The 22,615-nt window shown below is 43.1% G+C and overlaps 2 protein-coding genes across 2 annotated transcripts; both read left to right on the forward strand.

Annotated features, from left to right (window-relative positions):
* The first annotated feature begins 4,877 nt into the window (after window positions 1-4,877).
* si:ch73-127m5.2 (uncharacterized protein LOC561202 homolog) lies at window positions 4,878-7,695 on the forward strand. Its single transcript, XM_047031896.1, has 5 exons — window positions 4,878-4,973; window positions 5,493-6,049; window positions 6,308-6,508; window positions 6,593-6,722; window positions 6,800-7,695. Exons 2-5 carry the CDS (start codon window positions 5,698-5,700, stop codon window positions 7,263-7,265), a joined length of 1,149 nt encoding a protein of 382 aa, XP_046887852.1. The 5' UTR covers window positions 4,878-4,973; window positions 5,493-5,697; the 3' UTR covers window positions 7,266-7,695.
* Window positions 7,696-10,166: 2,471 nt separating this feature from the next.
* Window positions 10,167-13,352, forward strand: si:dkey-21e13.3 (uncharacterized protein LOC100150043 homolog). Its single transcript, XM_047032650.1, has 4 exons — window positions 10,167-10,362; window positions 12,303-12,425; window positions 12,509-12,634; window positions 12,799-13,352. Exons 1-4 carry the CDS (start codon window positions 10,167-10,169, stop codon window positions 13,269-13,271), a joined length of 918 nt encoding a protein of 305 aa, XP_046888606.1. The 3' UTR covers window positions 13,272-13,352.
* Window positions 13,353-22,615: the final 9,263 nt, after the last annotated feature.

The raw sequence follows: 22,615 nt of genomic DNA on the forward strand, positions 1-22,615 counted from the left end.
GAAATCCTCTGTATGCATGTATGCTATAATATTGCCTGTCTATGTTAGAGAAAATAGCCTATACCCTTATTTCTGAAATGAAGCCAACTTGCTAGCCAAGCTAAGATTGCGCTCAACTGAGATACCTCAAGCCTAAAACACAGAGGTGGCGCATGTTAGTGAATACATCATGTGTATAGTATTGTAGAAAAAACTTATAATGATTAAACGGCCACACAGCCGTCCAATGGGTAACGCACGCTCAGGGGATTTGATATTTGCCTCTCCATCGTTGTCTCATAATTGGTAAATGAATGCCCATAGAAATCATTGACAGAAAAAGCACGTGTCAAAACATTTATTGACATCGAAAGACAATCTTAAAATGACCGCTGTCGGCCTCCCTCACGGCTGCGCGAGAGGATCGTTGTGCCATGGTACAGAAGCTCGCCAGTGGCCGTGCACACGGAACACAGACATTGTGCTCATGGGACAATCATTCATTAATCATTTTGCGTTTGTTTTTAGTGTACTAAGAGTGTCTGCTAAAATGACAATGTAAAATGTTTAAATGTAAATGTTCTCCTTATTCAGACTGATCAATTATACAAAACTAACCAGTTGATGACTTTATACACACAATTAGGAGAACTTCAAGCTTTATTCCCGAAATTCCCAGCCGGTACTGGACATAAGAAACATCTGCTGTTATTGAATCTAAAAATACATTTCAGGAAAAGATAGCTGACAGTGATGTGTGTACCAGCAAACAGCAAAGTATGACTGTGTGTGTTTTCAAGGTTGAGGGATGCAGACATGCTGTAGGTTTCAGTTTGGTGTGTAGGTGATTGTGTCTCCCCACAGCATGCATTCCGACGTTCGGTTTCAATTTTAGATTTTTAGGCCAGGACATCAGAGTGTATGTACAGTATATGCCTGGCTATTCAAGTTTGTTGAAGACTATCACTGCAGCATGGACAAAGACACTCCACTGTGGCTAGTCCCTGAAGCCTGTATGAGTGAGATTGGGAATACTAATCTTTAAAAAAATATATATAGATAGTATATTCACAAGCCTTAGGACGAGATATTACTTATAAAATAAGTCACCAAGTTTAATTATTTTCGTCTCCCTTGCCTTTGATGTCAGTGTTCACAGTTAATAGTTTATCTTTAACCTAAATCTATGTACCCCAAACCCCCCCCCCCCCTCCCAATAACACAGGCTCCTCTTCCTGGCTCCAATAGAAGTAAAGGAAAACAGAGTGTTAAACCTTGTCATATTGCATTGTACAGAAGACAGTCCCACAACTAATCAGCCCCCCTCCCCCACCCCCGAACAACCCAACCCCACATGCTTGACTCGTTCTTCCTGCATCCACACTGTATCTTGTCTGGATCAGCAGGCGGCATGACTACATGAGGAAACCGTAATGATTTTACAAATGTCCGGTTGTCATGGTAACAGCGGCACTTAAAACGGTGTGAGTGGTTGACAGGGCTTTGTCCAAGCTCTTTTGTTCCTTTGAAAACCTACAACAAGACCACAAAAAAATATTCTGTCAAATTTGGATAACTGTGTTGAGTATTATTCAAATACTGAGAATAAATCAGTAATAGCCATTTGGGAGCAAGCCTCTGTAAAATCCTGGATCACTGAAAAATAGAAAGCTTTGAAGATTAACCCAACTCAGGAGCAGCACGTACATGTGCCAAACAGAAATGCATGCACACACACACACGCACACACACACGCACACACACACACACACACACACACTGTCCTTGTGTGTGTGTACATCCTCATCTGTGTGTCTCAGTTCTACCCAGAAGCAGTCCTTCCAATCCTATTATCCCCCCAGTTCCCCAAACTGTCACATAGAGAGGAGCCAATCACCTCAGCAGAAACCGTTGGTATGGAAACAGATCAGTGGAGTTCCAAATCTCAGCTTTAAGAACCTATTAAGGTTGCACCCATCCCATAAAATTCCCTCAATAGCAGTAACATGACTAACCTAGAACCATTTACATCATAAAACAAATAAATCATCAAGAGAGTATTTTCCTACATTTTTCATCCTACTGGGAGGTAAGTGGCTGAAATGGCTTCTACAGTATGAATCTAACAATACTGTGCCTTGTAGTGGATGAGGATCCAAGCGTGAAAATGTTTCTGTAAATCAGAAAATAAATGAATTCCCTTTTTATGAGTTATCGAAGAGAATCATTTCCATTAGAAAAGTTACGTTTGTGCATGCTAGAAAATGTCAATAATATTTAATGTGTATCTACAGTTAGTTCAGGAAATAGTTGGGTAGTGACAATTTTAATAATTTTGACTCTGTACATAATGGATTTAAAATGAAACAACTGAAATGCAACTGAAGTGTAAACTTCAGCTTCAATTCAAGGGGTTGAACAAAAATATTGTTTTAAACATTTAGGAATTGCAAACATTGTATTATTTCAGGGTCTCAAATGTATTTTCATCATCTACATTGTAAATATTTTTTTAACTTTGTTGAGAATCCTTTGCAGACAATGACTGAAGTCTGGAACCCATTGACATCACCAAACACTGGGTACATCATTCAGGTTGATCTTAGTTTCATCTGTCCAACAAATGTTGTTCCAGAACTGGGCTGTCTTTTTTAGATGATTTAATCTAAAATTATAAAGCCTTATTAAATCTAATCTGGCCTTTCTGTTCTTGAGATTCAAGAATGAGTAGTTTGCACCTTATGGTGAACCCTCTGTATTGACTTTTGTGAAGTCTTCTCTTTATGTTTGACTTAGAGATAGTGATACGCCTACCTCCTGGAGAGTGTTCTTCTTCACTTGGCTGGATGTTGTGAAGGGGTTCTTCTTCACAATGGAAAGGATTCTGCGATCATCTACCCCTATTGTCTTCCTTGTAAATACCCTTGAATTTAAGCTGAGAGACTGCACTTTAAGCTTATTATTTAACTGTAACTTGAATATGTTTTGGTAAACAGCCAAAATAATAAAACTTGTGTCAGTAACTGTCATTTCTAAACTTACTGTCCAAAATATACATTTAGGAGTACATTTGGGTTGTTGTTGAAGTTTTCAGAAATGTAACTGTTTGTAAATTGTTTATGGAAATTTAAACTAAGTGGAAATATTGACGAAGGCAATTGTGAAAGGCTGAATATCCAGCATTTCAATAATGTGTTTCTTTATGTTGAGAAAATCAGTATACATGTGGAATTTCTCCTTATGATGATATTGTTGTTGTCGTTGTTCCACTATTTGGCAAATTACCGACTGTTCCTTGGCAGTTACCCCTGTAATACCGGTAGAATTTTGTATACATTTGTCCGTCTCTCAAAAAAGTGAATACATAAATAAATATAAATATAAAAAACATATTGATCAATGTTGTGTTGATAAAGTCATGCCAGAGCCTGTGTAATGGTATTAAACTAAGATCTTATAGTGGACTGGATCTTATGGTACTAACCCATAATCTTATTGGACCGGATCTTTTGGTACTAACCCATAATCGTATTGGCTGTTTTGGCTGCATGCAATGTTTGGGACTACCTCGTTGTTATGATCAGTGACCTATGCTCTTTTGTAAAGCTCTCTGTTGGAACTCGCTTTGGATAAAAGCATCTGCTAAATGCATAAATGTAAATGTCCTAAACTCCCAAAAATGATCTGATAATGGTCCAAAAATGCCTCAATGTAGCTGTAGTAGTTGGGATACATGGAACGTCACCTTGTTAGTTTCCTGAATGTTATGTCCTGCTTTGAGGCCATCGCTGTTAGGCTGTCCTCCTCATAATGTGTCACTTTCAGCAAATACCACTGACATTGTATGAACTGTAGGGAAAATGACAATGGACAATTGTTTAGATCAAACAAGGATCACAGTGCTTACGGAACACCTGTCTCCTGTCTCAGAAGGCTGTGAGAGAAACACAGCTGACGGAGGAGAGGGATGGAGAGAGAGAGAGAGAGAGAGAGAGAGAGAGAGAGAGAGAGAGAGAGAGAGAGAGAGAGAGAGAGAGAGAGGGAGAGAGAGAGAGAGAAAGAGAGAGGGAGAGAAAGAGAGAGAGAGCGAGAGAGAGAGCGAGAGAGAGAGAGAGAGAGAGAGAGAGAGAGAGAGAGAGAGAGAGAGAGAGAGAGAGAGAGAGAGAGAGAGAGAGAGAGAGAGAGAGAGAGAGGCTGTAGTGTAGCACTCCCCTGGGCCCACACAGCAGCAGATCGCTCATCATATGTTTCCTGCTTCCGGCTGCGTTCACAGATAACATCCACAGCAGGCAGTGTTTGTGATGTGTGTCTTCGATGTGTGTGTGTGTCTGTGATGTGTGTCAGAAGATGCTCATAACAAAACACTACCGGCATCTACCACCTCCACCATATGGAGACACCACATGAGCTGTGTGTGTGTTGGAATTATTTCACACTCCTTTAGTTAGTGAGGATATTTGTGATGTTTGAATGAGAATCTGTGCATGTTGATTCTAAGTATCTTCTGATATTAAATGACCAGGTACTCACACACACATTTGCCTGGCCTATACTGCCACCTTGTGTTCGAACGTTGAAAGTGCAAGAAATTGGATGCGAAGACGTGGTTGGCCACGTTTTCTCGTGTTCGGTTTCCAATCTGTCTTTTGGAATCCAAAAGTTTTGGGGGTTTTATTTGTATATAGGCCTACAGATTATCCCATCACAACACGTTTCCCTCAATACGAGCGAAATGTCATTGTTAAGATTCTTAGGGCAGTCGGAAATTCCACCCCTTAAATTCGATCGACGTCATTCACGTCAAATAATGTGTAGCCCTTTTTCTTGAATGACGGATTGTTCGACCAATAGGCACAGAGGTAACGTAACTCAGGCGGTAGTACATGTACAGCTGATTTGCAACCCGCTGTAGGAAGAGCGGCGAAGAAGGAAATGTCGGTGGTTCCACCACGGACCGTTCTAGGATCAGTGCCCTTTTAGGCAAAAACAGAACGGTGAGTAGGAAAGCCGTCACTACTTGCGTTGGTTTGGTTAGTGGAGAAATTCGGAACAACCCGTCCTGGGTCTATATTAATGTTTATTGATTATAATAGTTCGGTCCTTACCAAACATTCAATCGACCCTACCGCGGCCTAGCAGCCATTTTCAGACAAAGTCACGAAATGTGACCCATTTAGCCAGTTTGCACAAAGCACCGAAATAGAAATATAATTTCAAAAGTCCACAAAGAATGATGTTATTATTTGATTTGTTACTAACGGAGCATCTGTGAGAAAAAAATATTTTTGGTGCGAGTAGGCTACACAGAGCGTTTGGCTCAGCCAAACTAGAAGCGCTGTGGTACTTACTACTTATGGTGATTAGAGTGTGACGTCGTCGTCAATACATACAGCTTTTTCAGTAGTCCTTTCCTCAGGCAACCAGACAGAACCCTACTGCATTGTTGTGACGGATTATTCTTGATAATTCACCTGGAAATAGTTTATGAAATTGTGCCTTTTTTCTGTCTACAGATTGAAATCCATAAGAACAAACAATAATGGCTTGGTAAAACCATGAAAGACAGCAAAAACCAAAAGTAAACATCCAGCATCTCTGTGACCCCAGCCGTGAACTTGTTATAAATATAAAGCATATGTATATTTTGTAGAGCCAAATAAGTAGGAGAAACTTGCCACATAGCAGTAAAGTCACCATTCCTCCAAGCCTCCCCTGTCAATGGAAATGGACGCGTCTCCCAGTGTCGTGGGGCTGGACGCCCAGGGGAACATGGTGTTTACCGTGGTCAAACCAGTCATGGGGATCTTCCAGGTATCAGCTGAGCAAACCAACAGTGTCGGTCAGATGGGTGGGGAGTTGCCAGGTTTGTCCGGCACCCCTATGACCCTTGTGGAAGGCCCGGGACAGCAAGCTGGAGTAGTAGTCAATCCAACCCAAATCCAGGCAGCGGACCTGGCCGGGAATGTGGTCCACACACAGGAGCAGGCTCTCAGCCACAGCCTGGTGCCCCACGTGCCTTTTGCTGAGGTGTCATCTCTCCTGGACCCCAACATGAAGGGCTCCAAGGCTCGTAAGTACTCACATCCAGCCAGGGAAGGATGATGGGAAACTGTCTGTCAGAAATGTCCTGTATCTTACTAATCTATTTGCAGACAGATCAAGCAGTACGCTGTACAACCGAGTAGTACAGTAAAAATAGGATCATTGGTTGGACAGGAAAATATGTCAGTAAACATATGGAAGACTTTGTGAACTAGATGAGATTGGAAGGTGTTCAGTTGAGTGTGTAGTCCAACGACATCACCCCCCAGCGTCTCCCTGGTTGTAGGGAAGTACCTCATCTCGTACGAGGAGATCCAGCGGCGCCTGCAGCCCCCTGAGAGGATGTCGCTGCGCTCGCTAGCAGCCTACACCAGGGTGAGCCGAGGGCCGGCCAGCAAGAAGACTCTGCTGGAGTCCCTGAACATCCTGGGCCTAAGCCCCAGCACCACCACTGCTGTCTCCTCGTCCTTCTCCAAGCTCACCGAGGGTAGGGCTGTGTGTGAGGGTGTGTGACAGTGTGTGCCTGAGTGCGGATGCCTTTTCTCCTCTCATGGATGGCTGTGTTTTTCAGGCGACACCAGGGCACTATGTCATGACATGAAGGACTTCTCACATGACTACATCGACTTTGGCAAAATGGCCAAACAGCTCATACCTGAGACCAACACAGTCCAGCACTGGTCCAAGATCATTGAAACCAAGTAAGACTGCTGCCGTTGTTCCAGGTTCTGCTGCTAGCCTGGCCCAGTTCTTCATGTTCTCCCTCTGGTGTTTGCAGGAGCCACCTGGAGGACATGAGGAAGTGCTTCCGTGACCCTGTGAACAGCGGTGCGTTCGACAACGTCACCCACGGCCTGGGCCTGGGAATGATTGACATCACCCTGGACATGATCGCCATGGTGATCGACCGTCAGATCCGCATACTGTCGGGCGCTGCGGCCTCCGACCCCGCCGACTCCGGCCCACCAATGAGACGCATCCGCCGCCGTCACCGCAAGCCCCGCTGCATTGATGACGACAAGCCCCAGAGGGCAGCCCGAGGGGTGAAAGGTGTGGGGAAGGGTGTGGGGAAGGGGAAGGGGCGGGGCAGAGGCAGGAAGAAGGTACGGCCCGAGTGCGAAGCCCCTGTTATCATGGAGAGCCAGCAGCAGCAGAGCGATGACGTGCAGAGTAGCGTCCTCACCCTGGTTTCTGTGGGGTATGAGACCATCTCCAGCGGCCTCACCACCCCAGGAGCAGTGTGAGAGCGTCCTGACCCAGAACCATGCTCTCTGTGGAGGTCCAGAACTTTGGGATTTTCGTAGCTGCTCAGGTCTGCCCCATGGACAGGGCTGGAGAGGACATTCACATGGAGTGATCATGATGCTCACTCCTTTAGTTTTTTACTTAGTTAGTGATAGCAGAAGCTTGCTTGAGATTGATAAATGCTTGTAACAGTAATCCCCACCAGCACTGGATGGAGGATGAGACAGAGACAGAAATACATTTCTCAGATTAGTTTGATCCCAAAAACCAATGCATTAATGTGCAAATATCAGTTCTCCAAGGCTTTCAGTTTGTCTCCTGTTCCTGTGTTCTCCCTTTTGAAGGAGATCACAATATGTCAATAATCAGCAAGAGTATGTTTATAATGAAACCAGAATTGCTGGAATGCTTGTATTAAAGGCATACATTTCTTAACTAAACTTTATATTTGTATTCTTGTCTCTCGTAGTTATCATACAGGACAGAAGGTGATCAGGTCCTTGTCACTTGGGCCTTGTATAGGCTAAACCAATAACATGGTCTGCTAACTTGTTTGACAGATTCAAGTTGTGAATTTGGTGCAAAATGGCCAGATATCATTGCATTCTATATTATGGATATCTGGCTTTGACAACTTGGTTGTACAGAGAAAACAGAAGTACAGGAAGTTTCATGGAAGATGACTGTTGCTGTAGGAGTGAAGGTGAACAGCACAGGCAGGCTGGGACAGCGGGTAGACTGGCAGGCAGGTGAGGAATGAACCTGAGCACAAGAGAAGATACAACTTGGAAGTCTTTGCAAAGAGTTTGTGCTAGACTAAAGTGGTCGGAAAAAGTGGGGAAAAAGCGGAAAAGTGTGACTAACACTGAGCTGAAACGACGATCAGATGAGGAGTGGATGAAGAAGCGAAGGTTGATCGTCTGCAGAGTTAAAGTGATAGAAGGCAGGTGTGTAGGTGGAGCTGGAACCAGAAGGGAGAGGGAGAAAGATAGACATGCCCTATGACATAACACTAACATGGAGACATACAGCGACTAGTGGACAGGGAGACACAGAGAGACACAGAGACAGAAGGAGCATGAGGGGACAGGGAGACCCCTGGGATACGGTCTTGACACAACCAGCTCCAATCTGCAACTTCCCTTAAAATATCTACTTCTCTACAGTGTGTGCACACTCTGGCTAGCACAGAACATCTTTAGCATCCGAGTCTGGGAAGGCCTCTTAGAAGAGGGTGTGCCCTCAGCTGGTTGGAGTGGCTGAAAGGTATGCTGTTTCTCTGAGCCTGCTGTTGTCGTGACTGGGGAGGACTAGAGAGGGAACTCTCAGCTGGAGAGAAAGCCAAGGGCCTCTTACATGTCAACAGTGGGGAAGGGAGGGAGAGAGGGAGGGAGAGCAGCTTTGCAGAGAATTAGGATTTACTCTGAATTAGTGGACGAGCGAGAGAGCGAGGGAGAGAGGGACAGTGGAACATGGCTTGTGGAATGGGCGAGAAGAGGAAAACATGCAGATATCAGGACAGGAGAGCCAGTGTTAGTGTGTCTACAGAAACATAACCTGCATGAGCGACTGCAGGACTGAGCGGGTTCAGAAGATCAGTTATTCACTCACACAGATAAAGAACATGCCCCAGCAGCAGAGAGGAGTGTAGGTGAGGCAGGCTAGAGATGGACACTGTTGGCTACACGGAAGACTTGACCAAGCGCCGACCATGGAACGCAGGGATTGAACCACCTCGGACCCCTGTGCGACACAGTTAAGAACACCTATGGCTAAATGCAAACCCAGTCTACCAGTCCAGCAAGTTCCTAGAGGTGAGTGGAAACAAGACAGCACTCAGACTCTGACACCCAGACTCCACACCCTGAGAATCCATGAGACAGCAAGCTCCCTGGAGGCCAGCTACATAACAACTCACTGGAAGAATGGAATAGTTGTGACAACTTTTGTTGTTTTTGTTACTGTGATGCTTATTATGTCAAATTTTCGAATAGTGACAGCTGTAGTAGTAGAAGAGAAAAAAACTAATGAGAATTAATAGTGTTATCTAAGGCAAAACAAATACAGTACTGGTTGACTGTTCCAGTGAAATTGAACATGCTGCTGACCACCTGTCTAGGCATTACAGACCATACACAGCAGTCTGCATCACAAGCTATCCATTTTGCTTGTGTTTTGGTCATAATAACTTTCCCATTTAAAACGTGCCACATTCTAGTAAACGTAGTAGGGATTATTGTAAAGCTGTGGGCTTGGCTGTGAAAAGGAGCCTAGTTGTGTTACAAACGATGGGGCAGGCACAAATGCAGACACAGACAGTGGAAGTTGGTGCAAAAAAAGGTTTTATTGTAAATGTCTAAGCGGGCAAACATGTAAAGCAGAGTGACCAGAATGGTGGTAGGCTGGGTCCAGGGTCTGGACAGCAGGGGTGGGAGGCAGACAGGCAGGGGTGAAGAACAGCAATCCTGGAGGCATAGGAAAACGGTGTAAGTCAGAAGTGAGCGACCAAAGGTGAGAGACTACCAATGTTGCTGAACCGGGGTAGATGTACTGTCCGTGATGAGATGATAGAAGGCAGGTGTGTCTACTGAGCAGGTGGAGTAGAATATGTGAACCACCGGAGCAGGGCCGCAACATAACAAGTAGCTTCCCTGGTAATTGACATATATATTAGAGAAGATGTACTAAATCAGAGGTCTTCAACCCTGGTCCTCAGAGACCCCCTGTCCTGCACGTTTTAGACACACCTGATTTAAATGAATGGGTCGTTATCTAGTTAGGCAGACGCCTGGTAACGACCATTCATTTGAATCACGTGTGTTAGAGCAGGGAAACATCTAAAACGTGCCGGACAGGGGGTCCCTGAGTACCAGGGTTGTAGACTTCTGTACTAATTGCAAATGTACAGCCGTTCTATAGTGTGTTCATATTATGTAGGGTGTGGTATTTCTTTTCTTGTTCTGTCTACTCAAAGTTCTTTTCCACTTGTAGACTCTCTCAACCGTGCTTTAGATGCCATCAGAGTCAGCACAGAACTCATAGAGGAGGAACTCAGACCCCATCTGGATGTGCTGCTCACCATCGTACAAGAGAGGAGTGAGCCACACAAACACACACCAGCAGAGCGGTGTTCTGTCATCTCAGTGAACTGAGAAGGGTAGGGGATGGAGAGAGGACGGGAGAGAGGAGGGAGGGGAGGTCGGTGAGAGAGGGGGAAGGAGGGGGGGCATGTAGGAGATAGAGAGAGGGGGCTAGTAAGGGATAGAGAGAGAAAGAGACAGAGAGGAGGAAGGTATGTGGGTGGGAGAAAGAGAATGGAAAGCTGTTAGGTGGGAGAGAGAGGGAGGGCTGGTGAGGGAGAGAGACAGAGGGAGATAGAGAGGAGGGAGTCACGGGGGTCAGATGGCTGACCGGTTAGGGAATCGGACTTTTAATCAGAAGGTTTCCGGTTCAATTCCGGCCGTGCAAAATGACGTTGTGTCCTTGGGCAAGGCACTTCACCCTACTTGCCTTGGGGGAATGTCCCTGTACTTACTGTAAGTCGCTCTGGATAAGAGCGTCTGTTAAATGACTAAATGTAAATGTATCAAATGTAGGGAGGGCTGGAGAGAGAGAGAGAGAGAGAGAGAGATAGAGAGATAGAGATAGAGCTGACCTCTGAGGATAAACACTGACACACGCTAAGCCGTATTTGTCGTAGTAAAGAAGAGAGGGAAGGTGACAGATGGAGGGGCTTGCAAGGCTGTTGATTATGTACTTAAAGGTTTTTTTTTCGATTGCTTACATGCGTTGGTCAAAATGAAGCCAAAAACATTTTCACACAGTCTGCATTAGCAGGTGGACCAAACAGTTGATCTCTCCTCCAAATTCACTCAGACTGCCGACACACTTTATACATGTTTCAAAATAAGCTTGTTTTACCATAACACTGGAAACAACAGGGAGCATTACAAAAATTATGGACTTTTATCTTTGAAGTTCGAATGATTTTTCACACTAATTAGTTTTTCTTCATAGAACAAAAAACAACTTTTCACTCTGACTTCAAAAGTCTATACAAGACTGAATCAGAAAAGCTGAAATTTGCTTCAGTATCCTTTGTTTTCCATATATTTACTCTATAGATGGTACGTATATATATATGGTAGACGTACACTAAAAATACACAATTATTAACTAAAAACACAAAACCAAATTGTCAATGATAATGCAATAAGTATAAAAACTGCATGTATTGTAGCCTGACGTTGTCATACTCATAATTCTAGTCAGAATATGAGTCTGAGAACTCTCCGTTGGGCTGTGAGTATGGGGCGTGTTTCAACCGAACTCGTAAAACAAATGCCTCTTCACTCAATTGAATAGACCCTACAACCAATCAGAGCAACGTAATATGTTGTTTGTTGAAAACTAATTCAACCCAAGCACTCTATGGTGACGTGGTTGATTACGTTACTGTTGATCATCTGTCCATCATCATATAAAGCCCGCCCTGACAATTTCATTGGTCCGAACAGCTCCTGTTCGGACATCGTTTTTCCCCAACCGAGCTTCCCCAGTGTTTTTAACCGTTTTGGAAACAGTGTGTTAGCGTTTGAAAAATGTACTGCAAAGAAATTGTAGCTTTTACAAGTGGTGAAGTATGAATGAGAAAAGAGTTCATGGATTTGTGAACATTTGGTAATTGAATGCATTTTTTGTGAAAGCATTATAAAAAAAACTATATTATTCACTTCTGTTTTGCTGACTGAAGAGTTGACAATCTGATTTCAGTTTTGACCAATGTATGTAAGCTATATAAAAAAAAACGAATACAGTGTGTGCACACATAGCCTACCTGTATTCATAAATAAACTTTTTGTTTATCAATTTTTGGATATAAATATTTAAACTTTTGTGCAACTTTTGTGTATCAAGAAGCTTTCTCGTATATGTGATTATTACATTATGTCATGTATTTCTGTCTGAAATATGGCAGTCTGAATATTTGACGAGTATTTGCATTGTGTCTGACTCGTGATTCCTCGTCTGTCCAGAGAGGGGCACTCCTGAGCAGGTGGTGATAAGTGGGATCCTGCCTGTGCTGGCCCACACCTTTCAGAGCAAAGGTCCTCTCACCCTCATCTCTGCAAGACTCGTGGCTGAACTTGCTCGAGAACGTGAGTCACACCGAGCAAAAAGATGTATGAAGAACATACACTCTCAAGGGAATACAGTTTTGATGAGTGTGTGTGTGTTTCAGAACTAGTGAGGAAGCGGTTCGGGGAGGCAGGGTTGGTGTCTGCATTGCTGTGTGTGTTGAGCTGTGGGGATGAGGAAGTTCTTCTCTACACTGGATTGGCCATAGCGCGCATGAGCTACGAAAGCCGTGAGTCCAGGTTTCCTCACTGCTAAGACACACGTAAACAAACCGTCCTAGAAATGTTATGGGTACATCATCATGGCATAGCAGCTCTGAAGGTTTTTCTCTCTTTTTCTCAACTTATTTTCTGTATTCCTCGATGTCATCCCTGTTTCCTGGTCTGTTCTCAGACACTCACCAGGAGCAGCTACTGAGACAGGGGGTGATGCCCCGCCTGGCAGGGGTCCTGCTCCGCTGCCACGGCAACAAGGACCTGGAACAGGTGTGTCTGCTGGCCCTCTGTAACCTGGGCGACGTCGGGGAGGGCGAGGAGGCGGGGCTGGTCTGGGAGAGAGCCGTGTCCCTGCGTCCCGGGGAGTCCCTGTACCGAGGCGTGTCTCCTTACTCCTGCGGCTTCAGCTCCACCGTTGTCATTGTGAAGCTGTCCCAGTGGGCGTCTGACCAGTTTGCGGTCAGCATCGAGGTTCTCCAGCGCTGCTCCTCTTCCTTCTGGAACGTTCACAGAAAGAAGCACTCAGTCCGCCGCTTCCCGCTCACCAACCTGAGCTCCTGCCCCAAGTTATACAAGGTCATCAAGTACTCCGTCCAGAACATGCCCAAGAGCAGGAGCCTGAAGACTCGTGTGTTTCACACTTTTCTCTGACAGAGACTACAAACATGGTTGTCAATGGACTGCAAAAGACTCTGGGCTGATAGTTAATGAACTACAAACAGGACAATTGTAGGACACCATGATCTGGGGGTCTGACTCATTCAACATTTGTGATAGACTGCTTTATTTATATCTGTATCACAACGTAAAACATATTTGTGTGGTACTTTCTTTTTGGTTTTGCCTAATAAAAATTTCTTATAAAAACAACTGATGAATTCTTGTCTCTGATATTTTAGAGATAGTTTTAGACCTCCCCTTTAAGATTGTGTGTGTGGAAATGTGTGATATAGATTAAAGACCGCCTTTTCTGGCATCAGTCCAACATATACATTTTCATGAGGAAGAACAGTTATATACAATACTTATACCAAGACTGAAAGATACATTCAGTAAAGTTGCTGTGAACCAAACATATCTCTGCCTCTCTCCATGAGGGGGCTCCATCTCACTGTCCTCAGCAGGAAATGGCCTTGTGGGAACTAAGCTTGTCTGTACTAACTGAGCGTTGAGTTAATGCAAATCTATGCCCTACTGAGCTGTATCCTGTAGGTCTGTGTGGATCTGCATATACACGCAGTGTTTATATATGTCTATTTATTTGTGTGAGTGTATAGTTTAGAGACTGAAAGTGTCCCCCAAGTGTCTGCCATTCTTGTTTTTCCATTGGGCAAATTGGGCATCTAGAACCTGATACTTTTTTTGTACCTCTCTGTTGAGGTTCCAAGCAAGCTGAAACAATGCCATGGCGATTGTTAAACACTGCAGACTACTGATAGGTCACAGAAAATCTCAACATGGGACATACTGCACAAACTCGCCATTTTTAAATAGCTATGCTCCTTTTATAGCGAGATATAATAATTGTAATACTTTTTATTCACTGGACTACTCGATTAAATGTTAACCTGCAAAACATTGTTTTGGGGTAGACGTCCCTGTGGTTGATGATGAAAAGATCCAGTGGGAGTAGTATGTGTTGTTCAAGACAACGTCAGGGCAGTTTCTTGCAGGCATCGCTACATGACGAAGGGGGTTTCTCTACAACCATATTTTTGGTTAATAAAGCCACAGTTTATATAAATGGGTGTAGGTGACAATTAAAGGGTGTATGTGACAAATAAAGGGTCTTGCGCATGGAAATTTGAAGTTTTCTTAAGCTTGATGTCGTGGAAACCCCACACCCCTAAACCTGCTACAATGTATTTATATGTAAAGGTTACATATAACTGTATATTTAAAAGTATATTTGTTATTGTATATCTACTACCAAGGGACACCGACTGTATCCCCACCTTCAAGAAAAGGCTCAAGACACACTTGTTCCGGGAGTACAACGGCACTTAGGAATGCTTGGCTAGACCTGTTACTAGTTTCCTCCAGGATCACAATGACTCTTATTGAGAGACTTGTTGCTCTTGTAGGTTAGTTATAACGAAGTTAAGTCTTGTACTCGCTGTGAAATATTTTACTATTGATTGTTCTTCCACAGGTACAGTCCTGCACTTTTTTGTGGTTCATGTTGTTTTAATTTGTAAACTTGTATAACTGCATGCTCTTATGGGTCTTCCCTTTTGGCACTTGTTTACTTTTTCACAATGTATGCTTCATGTTTTGGCTGCTTGCAATGTTTGGGACTACCTCGTTGTTATGATCAGTGACCTATGCTGTTCTGTAAAGCTCTCTCTTGGAAGTCGCTTTGGATAAAAGCGTCTGCTAAATGCATAAATGTAAATGTACTATGTTTTTTATTATACCTTTTTCCTTCCTATTATTCTATCAGTTGTTTCTGTGGTTACCATTAAGGACTCTACTCCTTAGGAGTCAGCTAAGGAGGTTCCCACAGTGACCCAGTTAAACTGTACTCAGCACTTATTTGGTAAGATGACACCTTAATGTAACTAACCAAGTGAGCAAAAATCATGAAACACATGATCATTTTATTTTATTTGTCCTTCAGACAGTGAGATGCAGAAACTGCAGGACATTCTAACATCAGCAGAAGTTCAAAGTGCAAGTGAGGCGCTTTCAACGTCCACATCATGGAGCTTGCGCCAATCAGCAGCCCAAGAGGAGTGGCGGAAAGCAATGTCTTATCACCTTAGCTCCTTGCTGTCCTGCAATGTGGTTCCTGAGAGAAACTGCATCCACTGCACATGTCCTGCCATCATTCGCTGCAGAGACTGCATGCCAGAGGAGTGGCTGTGTATGGATTGTGACATCCGCATCCATGTAAAACTTGCACTCCATAACAGGGAGTCCTTGATTGATGGGATTTACAAGCCCATTGACCCAACAGAGTGCTGTATGCAAAAAGATGGCAGATACACACTGTTCAAACAAGGTGGAAATGTGTCTGTTCTTCAGTCTATAATTTTTTATTCTTAAATTACAATCTGAATTTTACTTTTTAAGTTTCCTTCTACTCCGACTAATAATTGAACTTCTGACCTCAGTATGTCTACTGCCTACTGAGAGACCTGTCCAGTTGTGCACTTGCGGACCTGCAAACATTGCAGAATCAGCTGGCAGAGCAATAATTATGGTTTGCATAAATACTATGAAGAATGACTTTATATTTTAATTTGTTATTGTCTCGTGTGTAACAAATAACCAAGCATTTAATTGACTTATGCCACACTTGCTGTGCAGATCATGTTTGGCACAGTGGACACCTGACAGGAGTGACCTCATTGGAAGTGGTTATTGGCCAGCATCCATAAATGCTGACACACTATTTGCTGTGGACGTCTTCAGCACCTTTGAAGAGATGAAAACTGTGGCACCCAGTTTGTCGAGACAAGGGTTTTTTCGAATGTTGGAGGAGGACATGTCACTATGGAAGGGTAAGATCAGTGTGTGGATCACAGTTTCCTTAATTAGAGATAAGAGAATATTAGTGTCGCTGATACATTTTGTGTACAGGTTGGGAAAATACATGGAGACGTATTCCAACGGAGTTTCATGTTGTACACATTCTGCCAGTACCAATGTGACAAAATGGCCAGTGTAGAGCACTTCACCTGCCCGACATGTACACCCAACATGCTTGCTGTTTGTGCAGATGGCAACAGGAAACTGTACCGATTTCGACAGTCAAAGAAGTTTGTTTTTTATACTTTGTAAAATGAACTAAACAAATCATGTCTGAAAATGCACATAATATTTATTTCGTATTCCATTAAGGGCAAAGGAACCGTATTCTGATGGGACCATTGCTAAAGACATCGATGGCACCAATTTGTTGAAAATATCATATCAGGAGTAACATGAAAAGTGTTAGTCAAATATACTGTATTTCATGATGCATTCTCGCTTTGTGCGGCCAAACATTTGAAATGTATTATTTTTCTATTACTAAATTCTTATTTATTGAAATTATTTTGCCATCCAGAATCCTGGCCTGAGGAACCTGTGGAGCCAGTCAGTGGTCTGCTGCACGTGAGACTGCCAGACGGGCAAACAAGCTGGATGAAGAGGGCCTTGAGGTGGCTGTTTGCAGACACGGAGTGCTACTCAAGGCCCTCAATATGTTCAGGGGGGAAATATTTGCGTATCCACTGTTCCTGCAGAAGGAACTTCAGGCAGCCACCAATGGGCAGTTCTTTTGCACAGACATAGCGTGCAAGTATTGGCCCTACCTAGAGAAAATGGCAGACTCCATGTTGGAACTCAAACCTCTACTTCAGATGAAGCCATTCCTGTCTGTAATGCATGCCAAGGCCCATTCAACCAAGTGTGAGGTACAACATATTATTTATAATGCCATTTGAAATAGATTTTTTATAACTTATAATGTATATGATTGTAATATTTCACAATTAGTTAGATAATCTGGAGTGGAAAAAACCAGGAGGGTGCTGGCACAACTGCAGGGGAGGAGGTCGAGATGGTAAACAGCTACCTGTCTCGTTGTGCCCTCACAACAAAGTACATGACCGAATAAGGTAAGTGTTGATTATTTTGATTCTTTCTGTCTAATACTCTCTGTGAAATTGCATGAGAAAGCTCTTAGTATTCTTAATATTCTGTTGATATGACAATACATTACTAAAACTGCATTACATGCATAACTATGTCATACCAACATACCATGACCATTAATGGAACTTTCCTCTATCACATAATTTATGCTGTTAAAAAGCTCGGAATGACATGCTCACCGTCCATGCAATTGGGTGGAACCAATGGAAGCAGGATGGCTTTCATCTTGCATTATCCCGCAGATACATCAAGGTATTGACCAGATAACTTTAGTCAAGCTCAGGTTTCCTAACCAGATTAACATAGAACAAATCAAATCAAATCAAATGTATTTGTATAGCCCTTTTTACACGCAAGCATGTCACAGAGGGCTTCACATGCGCCCATAGAACTGCCCCTCAACCAACCTAAACCCTCAAGGAAGACAAGGAAAAACTCCCAGAAAAACTCCCACCGGGAGAAAAAATGGAAGAAACCTTGGGAGGAGCAATTCAGAGAGGGATCCCCTCCTCCAGAGACGGTTGGTAAGAGAGAGGAGCAGAACACAAGCTAAACATAGTCATACAGTGTCAATGGGTTTTGAAACACCAAAATCCATTGTTCGGCTTTATAGACGTTGGATGGGACCGGGAAACTCGCTGTTGGCCGTCATGGAGACTGGATTCCGGGTGACGACCTGGTTCAGCGTAGGCAGACCGACGACCAAGCAGGTCCTGACAGCTCAAACCCCCCACACCACAGGGAATGTGTGGGGGGGGGGACAGAGAGGAGAGCAGGGATTAGAGAATGCCAGGAGCAGCTAACAGTTACAGTCATAATAGAATGAGATCCCCACCGGTCAAGTGTGGACTAGTGCAGCAATTTAACAGAGCAAAAAGGGTATTTGATGCAGCCCCACACACCAAAACAACGACAGCCCCCCTCAGTTGGAACATGAAATCTGTTCCAGGGGAAAGAACTCTAAAGTAGGTTATACTTATACGAATAAGGATGAAAACAACCAGTCCCCCGTTGTCTCCAACTAGTAATAAAAACTATAACAGTAACAATATACAGCAACGGAACTATAATAATAATAATACTTACAATATACAGTAACAGGTTTACTTTATTTGTAACATCTAGCTGGGCAATGTGAACATAAGCTATAATTAAAATTTAAAAGTTACATGTGATACACACATAGGCAAGCACACACCCCAGGTTTACATAGAAAGTACACACATACTTCCCTTTAACAATCATAGAATTGACTAAACAAGAACGTTTTTAATCTAGTTTTAAATGTCGAGACAGTATCAGCTTCCTTAATTGAGATGGGTAATTTGTTCCAAAGAAGAGGTGCTCTATATGAGAACGCCCTACCTCCAGCAGTTTTTTTCTTAACTTTGGGTATTACCAGATAGCCGGCATTTTGAGATCTTAGAGTCCTTGCGGGGCAACAGGGTGCAAGGAGACCGGAGAGGTACAGTGGTGCCAATCCATGCAGAGATTTGTAAGTTAGTAGTAGAACTTTGAAATCAGCTCTGGCTTGGATAGGGAGCCAGTGTAAAGAGATAAGAGTCGATGTTATATGATCAAACTTTCTAGTTTTAGTCAATAGTCTAGCAGCAGCATTTTGCACCCGCTGTAAGTTTTTTAGGTAGGTAATTGGGAGGCCAGAGAACAACACATTGCAGTAGTCCAATCGGGACGTAACAAAAGCATGTATTAGTTTTTCAGCATCATCCTTTGAGAGGAATTTTCGTATTTTGGCAATATTACGTAGATGGAAAAATGCTGTTCTGGTGATTTGCTTAATATGGTACTCAAACGAAAGGTCTGGGTCCATTGTGACTCCCAGATTTTTTACCAGCTGGCTTTGAGATACTTTGACGCCGTCTAAGTCTAAGGTTAGATGGGATAAATTATTTCGGTGTTTTTTCGGACCAAAAATTTGAACCTCGGTTTTATCCGAATTAAGAAGAAGGAAATTTGCAGTCATCCAAGTTTTCAACCCGGAAACACAGGTTTCCATAGCATGTGGAAATTCTCCCGGCTTTATAGACATGTATAGCTGAGTATCATCTGCATAGCAGTGAAAATCTACCCCAAAACTTCTAATTATGTTTCCTAAAGGCAACATATAGAGTGAAAATAACAGAGGGCCTAAAACTGAACCCTGTGGTACTCCGTATTTTACAATGGAGCTCCTGGATGAGCAACCATCATAGTGGACATATTGTGATCTATCAGATAGATACGATCTGAACCACTGAAGTGAAGTACCAGAAATCCCAACATAGTTCTCCATACGTTCCAGGAGAATCTCATGATCTACAGTGTCAAAAGCTGCACTTAGGTCTAGAAGAACAAGGACAGAGCTAAAGCCTGCGTCAGAGGCTAATAATAGATCATTGACTACCTTGGCTAATGCAGTTTCAGTGCTGTGGTGAAGACGAAATCCAGACTGGAGAGGTTCATAGAGCTGATTTGAGGAGAGGTGCTCAGTGAGCTGTTTTGCCACAGCTTTTTCCAAAATTTTGGAGAGAGATGGCAAATTTGAAATGGGCCTGTAATTGCTAAGACAACCTGGATCCAGGTTTGGTTTTTTAAGAAGGGGCTTGATAATAGCTTGTTTGAAATCGTCAGGGACTTGTCCAGTTACAATAGATTCATTAATAATACTAAGCATGGGCGGTCCAATAATATGGAGACGTTCCCTACAAAGTTTGGCAGGGAGGGGATCGAGAAGGCAGCTAGTGGGTTTCGAGGAATCTATCAGCTTGATGAATGCTTCCATAGAAATAGGGTTAAAGTGAGTGAGAGTCTCAACATGCAGAATGCTGGGTACAGAGGGAAAATCAGTGTTGATGGCCACTCCTCCAGGACTAGTCTGTAGTTTGTCCCTTATTGCATAGATTTTTTGGTCAAAGAAATCTAAGAAATCATTGGGAGAGAGATCTGAACTAACACAGAGTGTACTTTTCTTAGTGAGTTTTGCAACAGTATCAAATAGGAACTTAGTGTTGTGTTTGTTCTTACTAATCAACTTAGAGAAATATTCTGATCTGGACCTGATGAGGACTTGCTTGTACTCTATTTGGCTGTCCTTCCAGGCCAGGCGGAAAACCTCCAATTTAGTGGTACGCCACTTATGCTCTAATTTTCTAGTGGACCTCTTGAGAGAGCGGGTTTCCTCTGAATACCATGGAGCCAGTTTCTTGTCTATTCTTTTCCTTGGTTTGAGTGGAGCAACAGAATCTAGGGATTGCTGAAGAACCAAATTCAGATCCCTTGTTTTAGCATTTAATGATTTATTCGGGACATCAAGTGCTTCTAGTGCAGCGGGTAGAATACTAGCCAGTTCCAGAGCTGTATTTGGGGTTAAGCAGCGGCTAATAGAAATATTCTGGGTGCCTCCAAGGCTCTGGCAGAGATCCATTTTAAAGGTTACCAGGCAGTGGTCTGATAATATAGGATTGTGGGGATGGACAATGACATCACTAATCTTGATTCCCCGCGTGAGAACTAAATCCAATGTATGCGAGTGAAGATGGGTAGGTTTAGAAACCACCTGAGTGAGACCTGTGGAATCCACAAGAGCAGTAAAGGCCTTACTTAAAGGATCTTTTGGGTCATCTACATGAATGTTAAAATCACCCATAATTAAGATATTGTCAGTGTATGTCACAAGATCAGCACTAAAATCAGCAAAATCCTCAAGGAAGAGGGAGTATGGGCCAGGGGGCCGGTATAGAGTAACTATACAAATGTCCTGTTTGGATAATTTGTCTTATATTTACAATGCTTTTCATGATTTTAATCAATTTTGGAAGTTGACAATAAGATGGCAAAGTCAGAAATGTAGTGTTTGTTGTTTTTATTGTAGACAGAAGCTGAGGCTCAGAGAATGGTGGCTCTGACCAGTGAGCTTGGGTGTCCTGAGGAAAGCGTGCAGCAGTGGGTGCATGATGGTACACAGTGGGCTACTGATGGTATAATTTTTTATGGACATTATTGAAAGTAGTTGGCTAATATTGTCGTGTGATTGATTTAGCGTTATTTTCCTTATTGTTTAATGATTTAGCCATTACAGTAAAGATTTTTAACATTTCCTTCCTCATTACATTTTTCTTTATTATTTTGGAGTGCCTGGAACTTGGAGTGCTTTATGCATCGAACGTGAAACAATTTGAATATAAAACCTTCAATTCATCAAAATTGTTGACTTTTATGTTTTTGTTAAAATGCTCTAGTTACCAGACCTGCTAACTCCTCAGAGTAAAAAAGGTCAACAGTGTTGCGGGGGGTGGGCGTGCCCACGGCTCGATTTTTTTGTGATTTTAATATGCAAATGACACATTTCTGAGCGTGACTTAAAGGCCATATTGCAGGTTAAACATCACTGTTGATAAATGGGTACATGAAGCACTCAAGATACGTATATCATTAAAAAAATCTCCAAATGTTGTCTCTAAATGGTGTTAAAGACCAGTTTTTATGAGTGTGACACACGCATTTCAACCATTTCTCACGCTCTCACCCCAAACCTTGTATATCTCACGCTGAGAAGGCGACGCCAAACATGAAGCCAATCTAATGTTGTAAACAGTAACTGACGACGCGCAGGTTAACGGAGTGAAGCAACATTGACGCGCAAACAGCCGTGTAAACTCGCATTGTCTCTCCCCCCACTCCATGGCGAGAGTTACATTGAAGGGGGGGGGGGAGTGAAGAGGGGGGGGGGAGGTTGTGGTGAAGCTCGCGAAAGATCGCCCCTCGCACCAAATCTCACGCCAAGGTTTTGGAAAAAGTTGGCAGCCCTGATTTTAACAACATTGTCACCGGCAGAATTTTTCAGATGGAATTGCGATTCAAACATTACCATCTGCTAACTGAAAATATGCAGCCAAACATGTAAATAAGCTTGATATTTATTTAGGGGGAAATGGCTAATTCAAAAGAAGTTTGCTGGAAGCGATCATTGTCAGTAAAAAAAGCCGACCCTTTGGTCTCAGTCTAGAGCCCTGCATGGAGAAGCTGCAAGAAGAAGCTATGAGCCAGCTAGCATAGCTGATGATGCTTACCAAACTTTTGACATAAAGTTTAGCCTGTGGCATTGAAGACAGCGACGCACCACACAGGCTTGAGTTTAAGTACATTATTTAATGTGACATTACTTACTGCACATGCAAGTCTTGAATTGCTTAAATGTATGATGCTGCCAGTACACCACGGCACGATAGATAGTACTTAAGCTACTGGTACTGTACAACAGTCTATCCCATAGAGTGCTAGTTCTATCCAGCCTAGCACACATATGCACGTCGTATCTACTGCGTCGTCTCAGTTAACTATCAGGGCTTGGA

This window comes from Hypomesus transpacificus, chromosome 13 (genome assembly GCF_021917145.1).
Source record: "Hypomesus transpacificus isolate Combined female chromosome 13, fHypTra1, whole genome shotgun sequence".
NCBI lineage: Eukaryota > Metazoa > Chordata > Actinopteri > Osmeriformes > Osmeridae > Hypomesus > Hypomesus transpacificus.

Excerpts from the sequence above, each read along its gene's own strand:
- si:ch73-127m5.2 (XM_047031896.1), top strand. The coding sequence starts at position 5,698 with ATGGAAATGGACGCGTCTCCCAGTGTCGTGGGGCTGGACGCCCAGGGG. Across the intron at positions 6,050-6,307 it reads CATGAAGGGCTCCAAGGCTC|GGAAGTACCTCATCTCGTAC; the intron begins GTAAGTACTCAC and ends CCCTGGTTGTAG. Across the intron at positions 6,723-6,799 it reads TCCAAGATCATTGAAACCAA|GAGCCACCTGGAGGACATGA; the intron begins GTAAGACTGCTG and ends TGGTGTTTGCAG.
- si:dkey-21e13.3 (XM_047032650.1), top strand. The coding sequence starts at position 10,167 with ATGTACAGCCGTTCTATAGTGTGTTCATATTATGTAGGGTGTGGTATT. Across the intron at positions 10,363-12,302 it reads CACCATCGTACAAGAGAGGA|AGAGGGGCACTCCTGAGCAG; the intron begins GTGAGCCACACA and ends TCGTCTGTCCAG. Across the intron at positions 12,426-12,508 it reads GGCTGAACTTGCTCGAGAAC|AACTAGTGAGGAAGCGGTTC; the intron begins GTGAGTCACACC and ends TGTGTGTTTCAG.